This window comes from Micromys minutus, assembly GCF_963924665.1.
Source record: "Micromys minutus genome assembly, chromosome: 24".
NCBI classification, from domain to species: Eukaryota; Metazoa; Chordata; class Mammalia; order Rodentia; family Muridae; genus Micromys; species Micromys minutus.
In genome coordinates, this window is record NC_137959.1 from 34415629 (window position 1) to 34435026 (window position 19398).

General features: G+C 50.1%; 1 protein-coding gene across 2 annotated transcripts in view; it reads right to left on the reverse strand.

Annotated features, from left to right (window-relative positions):
- Nucleotides 1-3426: 3426 nt before the first annotated feature.
- The window catches only part of BCAR1 (BCAR1 scaffold protein, Cas family member), a 32693-nt gene continuing 16721 nt past the window's right edge, over nt 3427-19398 (reverse strand). For both annotated transcript variants that reach the window (XM_080936859.1, XM_080936860.1), the window contains exons 2-7: nt 13685-14317; nt 8446-8607; nt 8144-8260; nt 6175-7275; nt 5511-5600; nt 3427-4332 (exon numbers count right to left, since the gene is read on the reverse strand). In XM_080936859.1, coding sequence (XP_080792985.1) covers nt 3820-4332; nt 5511-5600; nt 6175-7275; nt 8144-8260; nt 8446-8607; nt 13685-14317 — 2616 coding nt within the window. In that variant the 3' untranslated portion in view covers nt 3427-3819. The remainder of the gene's footprint in view (nt 4333-5510; nt 5601-6174; nt 7276-8143; nt 8261-8445; nt 8608-13684; nt 14318-19398) is intronic.

The following is a 19398-nucleotide window of genomic DNA, read 5'->3' on the forward strand; positions in this document are numbered from 1 at the left end:
GCTTGTGTGACCCAGGTAAGGTGGTTAGGGGTATTTGGGGACAGGGGCTGCACACAGATGCCTACAGCACTTTGCTCTGTGTTCCCCAAGTGAAGCCTATTTACACAGAGAGCTGCTTCTGATCAGAAGCTGACAGGGATGAAGAGCTGGCTCAGTGGCTACAAGCATTGGCTGCTCTTCTGGAGGATCTCAGTTCAGTTCCCGGCACTCAGGAACAATCTGTAACCCCAGCTCTGGGGAGCAGGGAGCTCACGTTTGACCTCTCCAGGGCTTACATTCACACAGAAATAAATTTATATAAACTGTCTTGGGCTGGGGTGGGTCTGGTGTGTGTGTGTGTGTGCATGTGTGTGTGTATGTGTGAATCCCTGGGCTGAATCTCCAAACTAAATTAACAAATAAGCCTGTCTTGTTATTGGCAAATATGATGCAGATAGAAAAGTTTAGTGTCCCTGTATATCATGGTGGCTGCCCCAAAGCCACACCAAAGCCACCTCATCTCTATGCCATTTCCAGGATCTTGGGTATCCTCCATTCGGGTCTGCCCAGCCTGGTCCCAAAAGGCTTGTTTGCATGCTCATGTTCCCACAAGGCTGTCCACCATAACATCTCTCTGCTGAGCCTGCCCACAACAGCTTGCTACAGGTTAAGTGCCACAGTAGCCTAAAGCAACACTACCCACAATGCCTTGTGTCCCTATAGGGGCTTGTTAGAAGATGAGATCTGTCTTGTTTAGGGGCCTAAATTCCAAAGGTATTCATGAATTGTAATTTCCCACCTCTTTAAAATCCTCTAAATTAAAAACCTACCAAACATGGGGTCTGTGGAGACACGGCCTGTGGTTAAGAGCACTTGGCGCTCTTGCAGAGGATCCAGCATCTATAAGGTAGTCAAAAACCATCATGTGATTCCAGTTCCAGAGGTCCAGTTTTGTTCTTCCCATCTCTGGATACCAGGTAAAACACACATATATTTAAACAATCCAAACCAAAACCAACCAACCAATTCCACCAAACTGAGAGATGGTTCAGTAGCTGAGAGCTCTTGCTGCTCTTCCAGCAGACCCAGCTCAGTTCCCAACACTCATTTTCAAGGACTCACAGCCCCAAGGAGCCCAAGCCTCTGGACTCCTCAGGAACCTGCAGTCAGATGCCCATACCTGCATGAAGACGCCAACACCCACACATACTTAAAAATTAATCTTAAAAAAACAGCAAACAGATGGACATGGAGCTCAGGGTCATCCTTGGCCGAGCTAGAGGCCACCTTGGGTTACACATCTCCCCAGTGGGCAATAGACACAAAACAGAAAACAAATACAAATAGAAAAACTAATAACAGGGTCCCGGAGAAAGCTTTGCACAAAAGATGGCAACCAACCAGGAAGCCTGCTGTATGGCCTGTGGGCCCCCAGTGGCATGTCTCTAGTTCTTGAAAGGTGGGATTGTTCTGCCCTGTGTCTCAGTGGAAGGATTTGTGGGGGTTTTGTTTTTTGGCTTTTTAAATATGAAGATCTAAAAGAGGGAGTCAGTGCTTTTAACCACCGAGTCATATCTCCAGCCCCAAGATATATATGTGAGCACACTGTTGCTGTTTTCAGACACACCAGAAGAGGGCATCGGATCCCTTTATAGATGGTTGTGAGCCACCACGTGGTTGCTGGGAATTGAACTCAAGACCTCTGGAAGAACAGTCAGTGCTCATAACTGCTGAGCCGTCTCTCCAGAGATGTCTTTCAAGATAAGGTTTGTCTGTGTAGCCCCTGGCTATCCTAGAACGTGCTCTGTAGACCAGATTGGCCTCAAATTCACAAAGCACTATGATGAAATGTATGACACCACTGTTGGCCATCAGCTGGGAGTCTTCTGGCTGGGTAAGCAGTTCCAGTGTCCGTTTGCCTCCGTTGGCAGAAGCATGTCTGACATCTACCCATACACCTCAGAGGGCCATAGCTTGTGGCCACAGTGCCAGGCTCCTTGCCAATGGAGGGTAAGGCCAGTGACAGCTCTGCCTGAGACCCAGCTCTTGCCTGACAGCAGCTGTTCCACAGATGTTCTTAAGGACCCAGAGCTGTTTTCAGTGAGCTGGTAGAAGGAAGAAGGTCTACCTACACCTGTGACCCCAACTCCCTCCACCTCTGAAACCAAGATCTGCCCTGTGTGTCTAACACCCCTCCTGCCTACACGCTCTGGGCAGTGAGATCACCAGCATGAGGATCACGGTAAAATCACAGGTCTCCTGCATGATGCAGCTTCTGGTCCTCTCCACTCTCTGACCTGCTGAGACTTTGTTGGGCCAGAAGGACCACAGGCTTCCTGCTCCCCTAGCTTCGTATACTGAACCTCGGTCCTTCTCAGTGTACCAAAAAGACATGGTGCTTCGACTTCTGGGAGGAGCCTCTGTTCAGGAGGAAAGCTGGGTGAGCCTTCTGATCATAGAGGGAAACCAGTTGCCCAGGTCCCTTATGTTATAGAGAGGGGTTACCACTGAACCTAGACCGGACTAACCAGTAAAACCAAGCAACTGTACAACTCTACCAGATTCTACACCCCCCCCCCCTTTGCTGAGGAACCCAGAGACTTCGGAAACAAGTACCCCTCTATGCAGGCTCATAGTGGGCATCTTGTCCTGGGGCACCATCACCCACCCTACTGTTTTCCAGCCTGTTATGTCCAGATTTGGAAAGTACTAGAAATTGAACCCTTATTTCTGCATCTGAGTAAAATCCAAATAAAAACAAGAACTTGCACCTTCGCTTCTGAGCTCTGGGGCAGCTATGGGGTAGGAGGCTAAGGTACTCACAATGGGAATGGAGCTCCTTGGTGGCAGATCTTCCAGTCCCTAGTCCTAGCTCCTTCTTTACATAGGTAAGAAGACTGAGGCCCACATTCATATGCAGTGTTCAAAGCTGAGACCACCAGAGTGCCAAGCATACACTCTAGTCTTCCCTCTGGGCCAGAGGCTGCCATAACTCCCAGAACCACCATCCAGGTCAAGGCCTGTTGTAGGTCCCAATTCTCCCAGCCTGGAGGCCAAGTTCATGCTTAATTTAGGGAAGACCCTTTGGGTGTCCCAGACTAAAGTTCTCACTAGAGAGCTTTATCAAGTTTGATAAAGACTGGAAGGTGAGGTTGTTTTGTTCTGCTTGGGGTACAGAAGACCCAGAAGGGACCCTGCCGCTCTGGGCCTCAGGCCCTGAATCTATAAAGTACTCCCCTTAGCAAAGGACACGGCCTGGCCACACAGCTGGCTGCTTGCCTTCCACACAAGTCCCTGGGGCCTTGATTTCATTCTGAAGGGATCCACCTTCTGGGAAGGGACTTTACCTTTCCTAGACTCACTACTTCTAGTCACTTTGACGGTCAAGAACACATCCAGCTTCCCACCGAGAGGCAGTCTCAAACATTTCTGTAGTCTCATTTTTAAAATTTTATTAAATGTAGACTATTAGTCAAATGATTGGAAAAATCAATAGTGAAAAATAGTTCTTTAGGGTTTTTTCTTGATGCAGAGGTGTATACCACACTGTACTTGCCTGTCACAGGGAGCCCTGTGGATTGGGGCCCACGTGCCCCAACCCCGGTGATCCCTAACCCATGGTACACTCTTATTCACCTCCTTAGCTTCTCTAAGGAGGTATTCCACATCCTGCCTTGATATAAATATGTGCAAGTCCCTGGACAGTTGAGGGCACCAGGCCCAAGGCAGAGCTGGGGTTACCTGTCCCCAAACCTGCAGGATCTCCACTTTCAAGACCAATGCCTGGGCAGCTCACACCGTCGCTGCCCACTCCCCAGCCTCATTCCTGGTCCTCTGCTCTCAGGCAGCAGCCAGCTGGCCCAGGACACGGCGGAACTGCTGAGTGCTGTGGCCTAGCTCCTTGACCCTGTCTACCATGTCCTGGGCGGCTGAGGGGGATGGGTACTGCAAGGCAGCAACCTTGGTGGTGGCCACAATGCCACGCAGGAGGTCGCATAGCAGATTGCTGTAGTGGGTCACTTGGCTTCGCACATCAGCTGCCTTTGCCTGCCGTGACAGTGTGTCACCAATGAACACAAGCTTGTGTGCACTGAGAATGACAAACTTGCTGTGTGCCACAAAGATCTTGGGTGGCTGATTGGTGGCCACTGCAGTGAAGAAGGCGTCCACTGCATCTGTCAGTGTGGTCAGATTGGCCTCACACTGCTCCAAGTAGAAGAGCAGCAGCTGTCGGTCTGAAGGCCCCAGGCCCCCTGTTCGCCCCGGCACCAGGGGCTGGGCTGGTGTCCAGTTGGCCAGGTCATGGTCTATGGGACGAGACACCTCCTGCTCCAGTCGCTCAAACTGTTTCAGCTGTGGGAAACAGGACAAGGTTAGACTCTCAGCTGACAGACGTGTGCAAACATCTGTACTCATGTGAGCACTGCTCACCAAAGCAGCAGTGTCAGCAGCTTTACTTACTGCTTGAGGACATGCTGGAAGTGCACAGGAAAACTGTCACTCCAGCTTCTTCAAACACGGCACTCCATGGCTACACGTTTAGTTATTTTAACTATTATTAGGGAGGAGAATTTTGCCACATACCCTGGCTGGCCTCAAACTTATGGTCCTTTTGCCTCTGCCTCCTCTGCTGGGATTACAGGAGTGTGCCTGGCTTATTTTATCAGCACACATTCCTTGTCGCTTGTTATGTGCCACACCCCCCAGCAGTTCACACATGGCTCATTTACTTCTACCAGCATACCTGTGAAGCATAAGCCCTACAGTGAGCAGCCCAGCTCAGGACGGGGTAAACTATCCCTTGCCTTCTCCACATGTTTACATTGTGCTATTATCTTTACAATCAAAACTGAACATCTTCAGTATTTGTCAGAAATACTTTCTTACTCTGAGAAATGATTCAAAATATGAAGAAAACTGTGGCTAAACACAGCACTGTTGTTTGTAAGAACTGGATACAATGTAAGCATTCAATAATAGATGTTATGTATCTTATAAAAAGGAGTTAAGAACAACATTACTGAAGAGTGTGACAGCTCACAAGCGTCATCTCCAGCAGGCACTGAGAGGCACAGTTTGTGGAGAGCAGCTGACCAATGGGAAGCAGCTTGTCTCAGCTTCTGTGACTCTGGCTGCCAGTGTTTCTAGTCCTACAGTGTTCTGTGCTCTCTATGATGTACACGTTCCTGACATTAACTACATTTGTGTTTTATTGCTGTGTCTGTAATGTCTCAAGCACACTCGTCAACTGCTACAGCCTCAGCTCTCTAAATGAGAGCTTCCAAATGAGCCAGATCAGACTGAGTGGGTGGTGCACGCTGTGGTCCAGCTACTCAAGAGGGTACTGTGGGAGGATTAGTTGGGTTCAGGTGGCGTTCATTGAGGCTAGGCAACACAGTGAGACTGATATCTTTAACTAGCTAGAAGACAGTGATGGCCATGATGCAGAACGGTGACTGGCTGGATAGGAGGCAAGCGGGGCTCTACCCCTGGTAGGTCTCACTGTGAGAGATGACGAACGGAAGCCTCACCTGCTGCAACTCCAGTTGGCCCTTTCCCTGTCGCATGATGTTGCCCTTTTCTAGCAGTTCCTTCTGGGTCTTTTCAAATTCCTCCTTCCCCTAGAGGAAAGAAAAAACCTGGACTGAGAAGTCTCTTCTGGGACAGAAGCACCAGCAGGCCCCATAGGTGCAAGGGCTGAAAAGCCACCAGGTGGCAGTGTAGGTACACCAGTCCCAGGAACAGGTGGCTTCTAAAGGAAGCAGACTGGCATAGGATGCACTCATTCCACAAGACCATGGCCCTCCTGGAATGGCTCCCATACCAGAAATCAAATCCAATTTGTGCCCTTTGCCCACAACTGAAATGGCACGCAGGTGTCTTTTCAGAGGTCCACTCTTACCCACCTCCCTACCGCCCTTGTCTAACTCCCCCTGCAACCCAGTGTCTGCCTCCTTGGAATGTCTGTACATAGAATGAGTCAATCTATGGCCACCAGAGAAGCCCATGTCCAAAGGTTTCTGGAGCCATCCTGGTTAGCATTTCAATCCTCAAGGACACAGCCATGTTGATTATCAGTCCAGAAACAGGACGATACAGGTTTTCACCAGTGGCCAATCCTGGAACCCGAATATCAGGGTCCTTGCAACAATGGCAGAATCAGAGCTCTTAAGACTGGAAAGGGTGAATACCCACCTGCAGATGAACGTAGTCATAATCCTCCATCCAACCCCCTTCACTGTTCTCATACTGGCCGTCTGGAGAGTCCTGGGAGGTGGTGAACTTTGGAGGTGAGGGTAGAGGGCGTGATTGGATGCTGCTGGCTTTATCGGTGGGGTTGAGGTGCAGGGAGCTGCTTCCCTCAGGCCCTGGGCCAGGGGCTTTGGTCCGTCTGAAAAGCAGTGAGGCATTGCCATGCAAAAAGGAGGCTAGCTGTTTGGCATCCTCGGGCACAGCCCGTGAGCAAGCCACTAGGCGGTCCAGGTCCTCGAGAGTGAATCCTGGACCTCCCCGGCCACTGTCAAGTACCTGACCATGGACCACCAGTGTCTGGTACACATCCTCCATCTTCTGTAACTGCCGGCTAAGCTTGGCATGCAAGGTACGGTCAGAAGTGTGGGTGGCATTGCTCACGGCACTGCGGGCAAACTCCAGGAGCTCATGTACTGCCCCATGAACTGCTGCTACTGCAGCTTTCAGGTCCTGCACAGGAGGCTCCTGAGGCTCAGAGGTACTACGCCAGCCCCCGGGGCCACTGGCAGTGCCCACCAGGTCCAGAAGGTGGGCTACAGTGGTGCTTACACTCTGCTGCAGCCGAGCCAGGGATTCCACAGCAACCTCCAGCTCCAGGGGCTCCCGGCCTGGCACCACTACCTCCAAAGAAGATGCGGATTGGCTGCTGCGTGTGCTGCCCGTGCTAGAGGCCGACAGGCGCTTGCCATCCGTTGGGGCCTCTCGCTCGGCTGGTGGGGGCACAGCATACACACCATCATCCATTACACTCCCATCAGTCACCTCGGGAGGGAGCACCCGCTCTCGAGGCACGTCATACAGTGTTCCAGGGCCAGGCCGCCGCAAACCAGGGGGCACGTCATAGAGGTCAGGAGCAGGGGGTGGCACGTCATACACATCCTCAGCTGGTGGGGAGTCCGGAGGAGGCGCAGCCAGGATCAATGGGTGTCGTGTTGGATCAAAGGGCTTGGGCTTGGCGAAGGCAGGGGGTACATCGTATGTTTCCTCACGCAGCAGTGGGCCATCAGGCACATCCTTGCTCACAGAAGGAGGAACATCATACACCTAGGGGAGCAAGTGGTGGTTAAGGCTCTTATCCATTGGTCCAGCAATGGAACTGAAGACAAGACCCAGCTGGTGTACACATCAAGCATGATCCTTAGCTATAATGACTATGTCAAAAGCCTAGCTCTGGGCCAGATGACTGACTAATTCTCTGTGCCTGGCTATCCATCTAAAAGATAGAGAAGTCCCCCACAGTATGAGGACTGCGTTAGGTATGTAGTATCCAACCTGCAGACTTGCTACCATTTTGCCAATGCTGCCTGTCATCCTCACCATATCACCTGACCCTGCGGTGGCTGATAAGACTTTCTGTTGTATAGCAACAAGCACTTACAGTCCAGGTGGCTTTCAAGGCAACTCTATATGACTACTGGTCCCCTTTTACATCCTTAGTGTCCCCAGTTTGGAAGACAGATTTTGTGATCTCCTTGCTGATTTTTCTCAGAGCATATATCAGAAGAAGGCCTGGCAATGGGCCACTGTCTAAGGCTCAGAAGGGCAATCTTATTTTTAAAGTTAATTTATGTATTTTATGTGTATGGATGTTTTGCCTGTGTGCATGTCTATGCATCACATGCGTGCCAGGTGGTCAGAAAGAGGCACTGGATCATCTGAGAACGCAGTTACAGATAGTGGCCAGACACTGTATGGATGCTGGGACTGACCCTGGGTCCTCAAGAAGAGCGAACAGTGCCTTGACCACTGAGCCATCTCTACAGCCTGAGAACTCAGTTTCTATATCTGTCCCCAAAACAAGTAAGGGCAGAGCCAGGGCCTGCAGAGAGCAGCCCAAGCCGTGAGCACACACTCAGCCTTGCTTTTTCCCACCTCTGAAGCCTTCAAGGCCTCAGCATCAGTGATTCCTTACCGAATGATGGTTGGACGGCGGCAGGCCTTTCTCCACACTAGGGGGCACGTCATATACATCGAGCATTGGGTCTCGGCCATTGGGGCCTTTGACTGCCATAGGAGGGGTGTCATATACCTGGAGGGCACAAAAGAAAGTACAGTGACACAACTGTCAGGGATTCCTAGTTTAATGGATGTAGTGAAGTCCCCAGTAACCTAGAAACCTACCTTAGGTACCTTGGCTGTGCTGAGAAAATGCAGCTCCCAGAGCGAGGCCCAGTCCCTGCCCTCTCCCGCGTGCCTCTGATCCCCAACGCTTACCTCCTGGCCATACTGGTTGGGGAGCTGTCCTCGAACAGGGGGAACATCATAGATGTCTTGGGAACCTGGAGCTAGCAGGTGGCGTGGGGTGTCGTACTCATCCTGTTCTGTCTGGGAGGCCTCGTACACATAGCCCTGTCCCACTCGTGTAGGTACCACCACCTAGGAACAGAGGCAGTTGTATCACTATAACCCTATGATCTACCAACAGTAATGCGGCTTTTCAGGCCTTGGAGGCACTGCAGTGTTTGTGAAATAATAATTAGACCCCTAAGCTTTGTTTAGAGCTCTCTGGTTCTTGGCCATGAAACAGAAATCTCTACAGTTGGATAACCCAGTAGATTCTACAGAATAGGCTGATTATGGTTATACATAGTCGACAAGATGGAGTAGGAAGGGTACAAGGGCCTGGCTCCAGAGGCAATGCAAGCCAGCAAGGAGCCAGCCTGCACTCGAGTTCTGAGCACAGCAGGACCCCTGTAAGGGCTCCTGTGTCATACCTGTTGACACCTCATAACTGCCCTGTCTCAAAAAGTTCTGCTGAGCAAGAGAATGACCTAATCTATCACCTCTAGACTATGGAGGTAAAGAATGTTGCCTGGAATTGTAGCAAGCAACCTTCCCTTGCTCACAGCATAACTTAGTGGGACTCTTGAGCATAATGACCTCAGAGTTAACTCTGAAGACACACAAGGCTAGAATATAAGGTCAGCTACATGGCAAAGGAACCACAACCCTATGCTCTCTGTACCCACACCCATGGCTGCCTTGTCCACCTGAAAGGGTAAGCCCTCAGTGGGAATCACTGGTCAGAGAGCCAGCCGCTTCCTCCCCCAGGGCCTTGACCCTGGATCCATGGCAGTGAGCCACAGCAGCAAAGCTTTGGCTCTATATGGAGAAGCAGGGTCAGGAGGTATACTCTGGGATGCTTAGACACTAACCCCAGACCATGCTGTCCCCTGACAGCAGCACTCAGAATGGAAGTGGGCCAGGAAACCTCCCCTCCACAAGATTCTCCAGCCAGGCTCAGGGTAACCTCCCCCATGGGGCTCTCTGCTCAGCCTTCTCCACAGAAAGGCCTTTTGTTTTCTAATCAAAGGGGATGTCTGGGACAGGGTTGACTCAGGGCCTCCACACATACCCTGCCTTCTTCAGGCTTAACATCCCAGAACCCAACTAAAGCTTCATCAGGCACACACCATCTCCCCACACCCAGCCCCCACAGGACACAGGGGCACTCAGCAGACCCAGACCTGACAACCTCCCAGGCAGCACATTTGAGCTAAGCAGTTGATATTCAGGCCAGCTGGGCTTCTTTCTGGGCTCCCTCTGGCAGACAGCCTGGCAGGCTGGTGTGTGCCACTGTAGCAGCTTCAGGGTCTCCTCTGTTGGGTGTCCCCAGCCACCAATAACAGGGCCTGTGGCGGAGCTGCAGCTGCCTCTCCAGACTCATCTCCCTCCTCAGGCCCCAGACTTGAGTCCCCTCCAGGGTTATTTTTAGTTGTTGGAACCTGCCCATGGCAGAGCAGACTGGGGCTGGAGGGACGTGGCAAGTTAGAAAAGCCTGAGGCAAGGCCTGAGGATTCTCTAAGCCCAAAGCTTCCTAGGTGGGAATTCAAACCCCAAAGGAGCAGACAGTGCACCTCTCAGAGGCAAGTCATGCCTCAGTATAGAGAGTAGAGCACCCCTGCCTTGTCAGTACCCATCCGGGCCTCATGTAGACAGGGCTGCAAGTATAGGCCAGAGAGGCTCTCACTGACAGACTCCCAGTGGTTAGTCCTAACGTGAAAAAGGGTTCCAATGCCTACACTCGAGTCAGGTGACAGTAATCAGCTATATCGTCTAGCAAATGTTTTTGGTGTTTTTTTTTTTTTTTTTTTTTTTTTTTTGTTGTTGTTGTTAGAAATTTTCTGTTAAATGTTTAGTGTTCAATAGAGAAAGCAGGGAAAAAGAGAAGCTTATTAGGGAAATGGATTCATCAGAGAGCTACTGAGCCCTTCTAATCACAGGCTACATGCCCTGCACCTGATGCCCATTAGCAGATCCTGGAGGGGGGCACAGAGACAGATAGAGTCTACACCTCCTCACAAGTTTGAAGGAAAAGGGAGACTGAAAATCCAGAAGCATACACCAGCTTGTCAGTTCTAAATTGGGATGAAACCTCCAGAGTAGCCCTGGCTCTACAGGGACCAAGGCAGGGATCCAAGCAGCAGGAGTCAAGTAGGAAGAACAAAGACAAGAGGAGCCTCTCTTGGCTGTTCATTCTGTGTTGGGGCCCCACCCCTCCAGACAGCTTGGCTGCTTATCTTTCCCACTGCAAAATGGACAACATCTCACTAGCCTACGCCAGCTGCTAGCTTGGTTGTTCACAATCTAGCTTCCTCCTACAAAGAAGTTGCCTATCCCTCTGGGAATGGAGCACCACAGAAATATCATGGGTCTGACAGGTGCCTCCTTGGCTAAGCATACCAACACCCTATGCTAACCAGTTTGTGCTGCTTCCCAGACAAACACACCTTAGTTTACATGTATTTCTCTCTTGGAAAGCTGTAGTTCCTGACCCAGGAATGCTCCTTCAAAAATGGCCTTACAGACAGATGCTTTGCTGGGGTTCTACCTGCATGTTTAGAGTCTGTCCCTCAGCCTTTGGTGCCCATGCCTAGCCAGAGGACCCTGGGTCTCTGGACCTTGCATTTTCTATGGCAAACAAGCATTTCTTTCATATGTATAAAATAAAAGCAGGTGCAATGGCTGTCCAGCCTGGAAATGACAAAGCTTCTTAGGAATGGGCACAGGGCTTCTCTTCCTAGGCTGTCGGTTAGGTCAGAGTCTTAGGAACACTGGCCTGGATGGCTCCACCAAACGCAGGCAAGGACACCGCTAGTGAGCCTCTGGGTGAGTGAGGGCAGGCTTCCTCCTCCAGCCTAGATGAATAGCTGACCCAAGCTTTACTGCAAGGGCAGGAGGTGAGGAACTGACTGGGGACGAGTGTGATAGGTGTTCACATGCATTTGTGTGTGGGGAGTGTGGAGGGGATGAACCCTGGTCTGTATCAAGGCTCACTGGACAGGCACTACTCCCATCTCACCACAGGATACGTTCCCCCCTTCTGTTGGCAGGGCCTTGATGGTAGGCTTCTATTATTTGCTTTTTATCGGTCAAGTGACTAAAGAGGCAGGTTGTACACTAAATGGGGTCCAGTGACTCAGGGACCTGTGGGCCAGGGTTCAAGAAATCTCATCCTCTGCAGGCCAGCTCAGGCCACCTGGATGCCAAGCTTCTCTGTGGGCAGGTATGGGGTGACACTACCTGCTTTATAACTGTTAACAATTAAGTTTTCACCTTGGTCCTTGATTTGAAGACAAAGGTTCAGTGCCATGACTGAACATGCCCGAGGCCAATGTCTCACCAGACATAGGTGTCTCTGGACTAAACATCAGAACATGAAACTGACTCAGCTGAGCTTGTGCTGTTCTCCTAAGGGCTGCTGTGCCCACTACAGTTGGCCGTCTCCACCAGAGCCTCTGGGGGCACCTGTTAAGGCCTTCTTGGAGACAGCAGATGAAGACACGGAGGAGATTCAGGGAGCTAGGTAGGCATGGCAACTCTACCCTCAACATCTGGAGGGCAAGCCCAAGAACTCCATTTCCTGTTTTTGTTTGTAAGTTTTTTTGAGACAGGGTCTTCACTATGCAGCTCTGGCTGTCCTAGAACTCACTAAGTAGACCAGGCTGGCCCCAAACTCACAGAGACCAATTTGCCTCTGCTTCTTGTGTGTTGGGATTAAAGGTGTGTGCCACCATGGCCCAGATCCATTTCCTAGTTCTTAAAAGGCTTTGCTATGGGAAAACAAGCCAAAACGAACATAAAGAAAAGTGGCTCTTGATTCAGTGTGCAGTCAGAGGATCGATCCTGCCTATTCCATGAGCAGAGGAACAGAAGGAGGCATGGAGAAACTGAGGACCCAAACACAACCCAGAGGTCCTGCCTCAGAGAGATGGAAATGGTCTGTGGAGCAAGGGACAACTAGATGTGCTAGATCTAAATTCAGTGGACAACTCCTGAAGGAAAAAGCAGCTTCCCTTACCCTCATGGGGCCCAGAAGACCAGGGTTGGTGTTGGAGTTGGGGGTGTGGTGCAAATCCTTCAGTAGCTTGCTCCTCTTTCTTAGGGAAGTCCTTTTAAGTGACACACATCTGACAAAGCTCACGCCTAGCCTCCAAGGCAGCATGATGACATGATTACCTTTCCTGAGAAAGCTCCTTAGGAAGTGGGCAGTCTCTTTTTAGTCCTGGCCTGCCGCCTCTAGATGCAATTTCCAAAAGGAGATGTGCTGCTCTTCTCAGTTCTCCCTCTGTGATGTCACTTACAAGGGCCTTTTATGCCTCGGGCATGTTCAGTCATGGCACTGAACCTTTGTCTTCAAATCAAGGGCCAAGGTGAAAACCTAATTGTTACCACCTAGAAAGCAGGTAGTGTCACCTCATGCAAAGTGATCTGCAGCAGGCTCCTCCTCCTCGAACTCTTCACCTTCAGCTTCAGTTATTAGGCCCATGAGACTGTCCCTGGCTTGCTGTTCTGGCTTTTCCTGCTCACTTGGAATACTTTCCATACCTCTAGACTTGTCACAGGCCATAGCCTGCATTCTCCAACTCAGGGTAGCTTGCTGAAGACTTCCTCATCCACTATGGCCACCTCAACGTCCCTTACTCACCCACCTGTATCAGATAAATGGCTATGTTTATCCAGATACCGCCTTTGATGTGTTTATAAAAAGATAGAGAGGGGGAATGTGTTCTATGGGGGTGTGGTGAGGTATTGGGAAAGAGGGTGCTTCAGCGGGCCCATGGTGAGGCTTTCCTTTCCCCTGAGGGACAGTATAGAGTTTATTCAGAGCATGGGAAGAGGAGTCAAGAGGGTAGTAGAGGCAGAGAGAGAGAGAGAGAGAGAGAGAGAGAGAGTAGAGACCGGCCATGAGCATGTGGAGAGAGAGGGGCTAAGGGAATGGGATGACAAAGCATGGGCAGGAAGGCAAGAGCGGGGTCGGGAGCCACCCCCTTTATAGTGTCAGGCATACCTGTCTATTGCCAGGTAACTGTGGGGCAAAGCTTAGACAAAACGATAATACCCTCCTTGACCTCAGACCAAATACATAATGATACTGGAGTGTGGGCATTGTGGTGGCCAGGGCCCTCACCTAACCCCACAGGATTTTACAGCTGTGCCAAGTTGGCCTTACCTTTGCTGGTGGCTTCGTTCCCTCCCAGCTGCGGGTGTCCAAAGATGGAGGGACTTGGTAGATGTCATGCCCTATGCCAGCGGAAGGTGGCACCTGGTAAATGTCCTGGGCTGGACTTCCAGGCCCTGGGGGCACCTGGTAAAGGTCTGTAGCTGGGTTGGGAAATGAGTGATGAGGTGTTTGCTTTGAGAATGTGGATGTCTGTTTGGCTGGAGGTGACTGGAACTGTGGGCTGGGCCCAGGGGCTTGGTAGAGACCTTGCTGAGTCTTGCTGGGAGTGGGTACCAGGTACACATTGTCAGGTTGGGACTGGTATGCAGTGGGGAGCATGGGACTATACTGGGAAGCTGGAGGTACTGGAGCATGGGTGCCCTGGGGGAGGTTGGGCTGGGGCTGGGGTGGGGTGGCAGGTGGGCCTGGTCCAGGCCCTGCTGGCTTCTTGTCATACATGCCAACCAGAATCTTGAGGCGGTTACCAGGCACAATGCCCTGGCGCCCATGCAGTGAGCAGAGCCACCAGCCGTCCAGGCCCTGGGTGTCCCGCTCCAGTACTGTCATGATGTCACCCTTTCGGAAGGAGAGCTCATCCGGGGATTCCGCTACGTTGTCATAGAGAGCTTTGGCCAGCACGTTCTGGGGAGAGAAGACACGGTGGACATGAGGTAGAATGATGGACACAGGCATCACACAGCCCCACCCAGTCCAAAATCAGTGGCACCAGTTTTTGACTTTCAAAAGAGACTCAGTCATATCTGGCAATAGCAGGGGACCTTTGCCCTGTCCACGAGGAGCAAAGTGGAGTTGACCCCGTGTATCTTTCAGCTGAGCTGGGCCCCTCCAATGCTCAATGGCAGCACCTGCCTACACTCCAGAGATGGCTCAGCAGTTAAAAGGGAGCTTCCTGCTATGGCAGAGGGGCTGACTTTGGTTTCCAGCATTAATAGTGGATGGCTCACAGCCTGGGCCCAGAGGGTCAGCTCTCTTCTGGACTCTGTAGGCGCCTGCACTACATGTATGCAGGCACATCATATATACCACACATATTTTTTAAATAAAATAAAATCTTTTAACATATTCCTGAAGTCTGAAGTCATTTGACACTATACCAGAAAAGTGAAGGTTATGGCAATCCAGCTGCTAGGGCACTGATGACAGTCCAGTAGAGTTGAGAAACAAAACTGACAAAAAAAAGGTTTCTTTTTCTTTCTTTCCTTCTTTATTGGTTTTTCAAGACATGGCTCCTCTATGTAGCCGTGGCTGTTCTAGAACTTGCTCTGGAGACCTGGCTGGCCTCAAACTCACAAAACTCACAGAGATCCACCTGCCTCTGCCTCTGGAGTGCTAGGAATAAAGGTATGTGCGACCACTGCTCAGCAACCAGTTTCTTAAGATAAAAACACTGGGGATTAAAAAAAAAATTATCCTAATTCATCCACCAAAAAGCCAGGAACTAATGGAGAAACTTAAAATGTGTCACCTAAGCTGAGAAATAAGGCGCTCTCCCCCACTCTAGCGCCACCTTGTGTCCAGGATATTGTAATGCTTCCAGAGGGGGGAAAATGACGGGGTGGGAGAGGAATATACCTATCAGATATTCATTCTCTGCAGACCACATGATCATCTTTGTTAGAGAATCAGCAATTGATGAAAACATCACAGCAAGCACAGAACAATATAAGTCATCTGCTTATCACAAACACCTTGCACAAGACTGGAGGACAAAAGGAAAAACCTTACCAAGTTTCCGGTGGGGTGACCTGCCTCTGTGATGCAAGGTCAGTGCCTTACATTAGAGTGGCCTGTCCATCATTCATGGTTTCACTTTCTATGGCTTTAGTTAGTTACCTATAGTTAACCATGGCTCAAAAATATTAACTAAACAGATTCCAGAAATACTAGGCAATTCTAAGAAGCATAATGAAACCTCTTGCTACTCTACTCCACCACTGTGGGACCAGCACATCCATCCTGCATGTGCTTCTTGCTTGCTAGTTACTGGGCAGCTATCTGGGGAATCATACCTTTTCAGCTACTCTAGAGCTTACTATGTTCAAGTAAACCCTATTGCAATGCTCCTAAAGCACGCAAGCAGCTTGCCAAAGAGAAGCTATAAAGGTGCTTCTGTTAAGTGAAAAGGTTAAAGTTAATAATTTATATTTCTGGAGAGACCAGTTGCTTACCTTTTATTATATTACAATTGCCCTATAATTGTTATTAATCTCTCATTAAACCACATATACAAATTAAAAGCAAGGCACAGCAGTACACTCCTTTAATCCCAGCACTTGCGGGGGGGGGGGGGGGGGGGGGGGAGGCAGAGGCAGGTGGATCTCTGACAGTCTGAGGCCACCCTGGTCTACATAGTGAGTTCTAGGCCAACCAAGGATAAATGGTAAGACCCTGTCTCAGACAAAAAGGAAAAAGAAAAACCAACCAAACTGAAAAACCTATTATAGACAAACACATCCTGGAAAAAATATAGTATATAGAATGCTTAATACTAATCTGAGGTTTTGGGGCATTCTTTGGGAGTCTTGGAATGCACCCAAGATCGAGAGGAGAATGTAAGCTCAGATAATAGAACATGATGAATTATTATGATACAGGGGTTCTTTTTATTTCACTTTTGAGGAATTCTTTTAAAATGAAATGGAGGAATAGAGTCAATATATGAACAAGCCACGTCTAAAAGACCAAGCACCTTTTCCTAGCTATGAGAACAACTCTAAGCAGGGATCGGGCAGGACAAGACCTGGGAAACAATGGAGAAAGGCTAAGAAAGCTAAGACCCCTACAGCAGGCGAATGTAGGAAATTCGCTGCAGGAAGGCAGCCAGTGTGGACCTCACCTGGCACCACAGACTACCAATCACAGACCAAATACAAAAGGCCTAGTGCTGGACAAGAGAAGTTAGTAGGAATTTGAAGGAGTTCATACAATTAAAAAACAAGACCAACAAAAAACCTACAATATACAGAGAGGTCATCCAAGGGAAATTAAAGGATCAAGACCTGCTAATGTCTGCTCAGTTCCATCAAGTACAGACACAGAGATTTAGGCCACATGGTCCTTCAGGTGTCTAAGGTAGTGTAGGCAGGAGTGAGTATTCAGAGGGGAGCAATGAGGAGGACAGGTGAGGTGGGTCAGCCCTGCCTTCCTGAGTTATAGTCACACTTATTCAGACATATTACTACTGTGAGTGCTTCTGGGGCCTGGGAGGATGCATTAAGCAAAGAGCAGCAGCACCGCTCTCCTTTACTGGAGCTCCTGTCAACTGTCACAGCTGCTGCTGGGAGATGGGTACTATGATGGCCTTTCTATAATAGGGAGACGCTCCCAGAGCGCATTCCATGTGGTCTAGGAATCAAGTGGCCTGTGCTGGGGCTGTGACTTGAAGCAAAAGGATAACAGTGTGGTAGATGGAGAAGAAGGCACAGACCGAGTGGGAAGCTCCAAGATGGCCACTGTAACCTCAGCAATCCTGCTTTCACTGCCTCCTTGCCCAGGAGCTGGGTTTAGAGATGGAAGAGGGCAGGAGGAAGACAGGAGTCTGGTCTGAGTGTGGCTGGGATATCTGTCCTCTTAAAGAAGCAGAAGACTGTCTGCCTCAGCAGGGCTGACTGAGACCCCCCATTGGGCACTCAAGAAGGTCAGATGCACTCCTCTGACCTCCTGGTGAACATTTATCATGGGTGACCTACAAGGTCCCTCCTAAGTTTCCTGGGTCTGAAGACACAGAAAGATCTACACTTAGAAATGGGACCTGGGTTCTGGCTCTGGCTGTGTGGCCTTGGCTAATTAGACCCAGGAAGTAAAGCTGTCCCTGGCCAGGCCGGTGGTATACAACCTGCTGTCAACTAGAACTAAACCAACCAAACAACAAAACCGCCAGCATCCTACAGACCTTAGCTCCTTCATGCAATCAATTAGGAGCTGGAATTCCAGACAGCAGGAAGGGCCATGCCACTGGGATAAAAATTCAAAGTGGGAGTCCAGGCTCTGAAGCAGAAGAGTCCCAGAGGGCTACCTCTGAGTTGTCTCTTAGGCCTGCTGCTCTGACAGGTAAGGAGCACTGGATGGAAGAGTGCCCCAGGAGTCACCAGCTGACAGCTTTCTCCAGGACAGCTTCAAGTCTCCAGTCCCAGAAAAGGCAGGACAGGAGCTAGGAGCCAAAAAGAGCATGTCCCAGGGGGGAGCCAAGCAGGCAGGCAAGGCAACCTAGGGAGGGCAGAGCCCTCAAACTGCTCAGGTCCCTGAACTCTGGTCACACCAGTTACAGAAGAGTTACAGTGCACTGAATAAGCTAGGCATAGAGTATCCAGTACTTCTAGTATTCAGGAAGCGGAGGCAGGAGGACTCAGACTTTTAGGTTACTTTAGTCTATAGTGATATCCCCACTCCCCAAAACCTCCTTCATAATGATACATTATTTGAAATTTTAAAATGAGGATCAAAATACCACTGAAAATATTCAAGCCAATGGAAAGTGGATATTCTCTCTTCTTATTTACAGAATTTTCCAACTTGTATCTGGTAAGTATTCCTTATTTTGAACTTGAAAAAAGTATGTTTGAGGGGGAATCAGTCAAAATTAAATATTTATAAAAATGTCATTAAAAAACACTATTATTCTAAATGCAATTTTTTTAAAGGAAAGGAAAAAGATACTTATCCAAATAAAGAAAATAGTGGATCACCTCCCAGGTTCTGGACCAGGCTGGAACAGAGGCAGACAGACAGCTCTGATGAGCAGGCCTGGCGGGAACTACCTTACAGCCCACTAGGCTCAGAGTCCCCATCCCCAAGCTGCAGACAAGAAAAAACAATTTCCCAAATATGGTCTGCAGTCTGCCTCCGGGAATCACCAGGCCACCCTCCCTCAGTGACCCCGGAACACCAAGCCGCCTGGCTGGGTCCCCCTGGCCCCAGCCCTGGTGACCACAGGAAGTGCCAGCAGAGTGAGTCACAGGGAAATTCCCTCCAGCCAAGTCAAAGGCGGGTAGGAGTGTAGACAAAAGGCCCTACTACTCAGTCCCTCACCTCTGATGACTGCTGCCCAGGCTCATCAAGAGGCCCCACTGGGGGAGTCTGGGAACAACAGAAAAGAGAGTGAAAGCATAAAGGCTAGCAGGGTCTGCTGAGAAAAAGGTTCAGTGACAAACCAGGCAAGAGAGCAACTGCCCAATTCACCGGAGCCACTTAGGGCTTCCAGCCTCCCAGAGCTGCTAGCTCTACCTACAGCACAAGCTCACTGAATGCCGGCCAAGGCGTACTTGGCCAAGCAGGGTTGTAATTGTACAGTCAAGGGCAGCTGGAGCCAGGGAAGCACCTCATGGACTGGGCACGTGGCATCAAGAGCCTGGCACCAGAGGTTCCTCTGCCTGTGTCAGCTGGTGTGCTCTGGCCCTGAGCCCTTGCAGCAGCCTCTCTCCTGCCCAACCCAAGTCCTAAGCACTGCCAGTGCCTGACCTATCTAGTTTTTTTAGCTGGCCAAGCGGAGGGCTTTTAGCCTCTCTGCCTCCCCAGTTTGCTACTATTCAAGGCCACGTTGCTTCTTCCCTCTCTCAAGGCACCAGACAGCAGCTCAGTCCTAGACCAGGTCCAGCTCTCACTCCCACTGCTATGTGACCTTGGGTAAGTCCCTTCTCCCCTAAACAAACAGACTGTTGAAGCTAGGATGACAGCTGGCTTCAGAAGAATGTACTTTTCTTAAT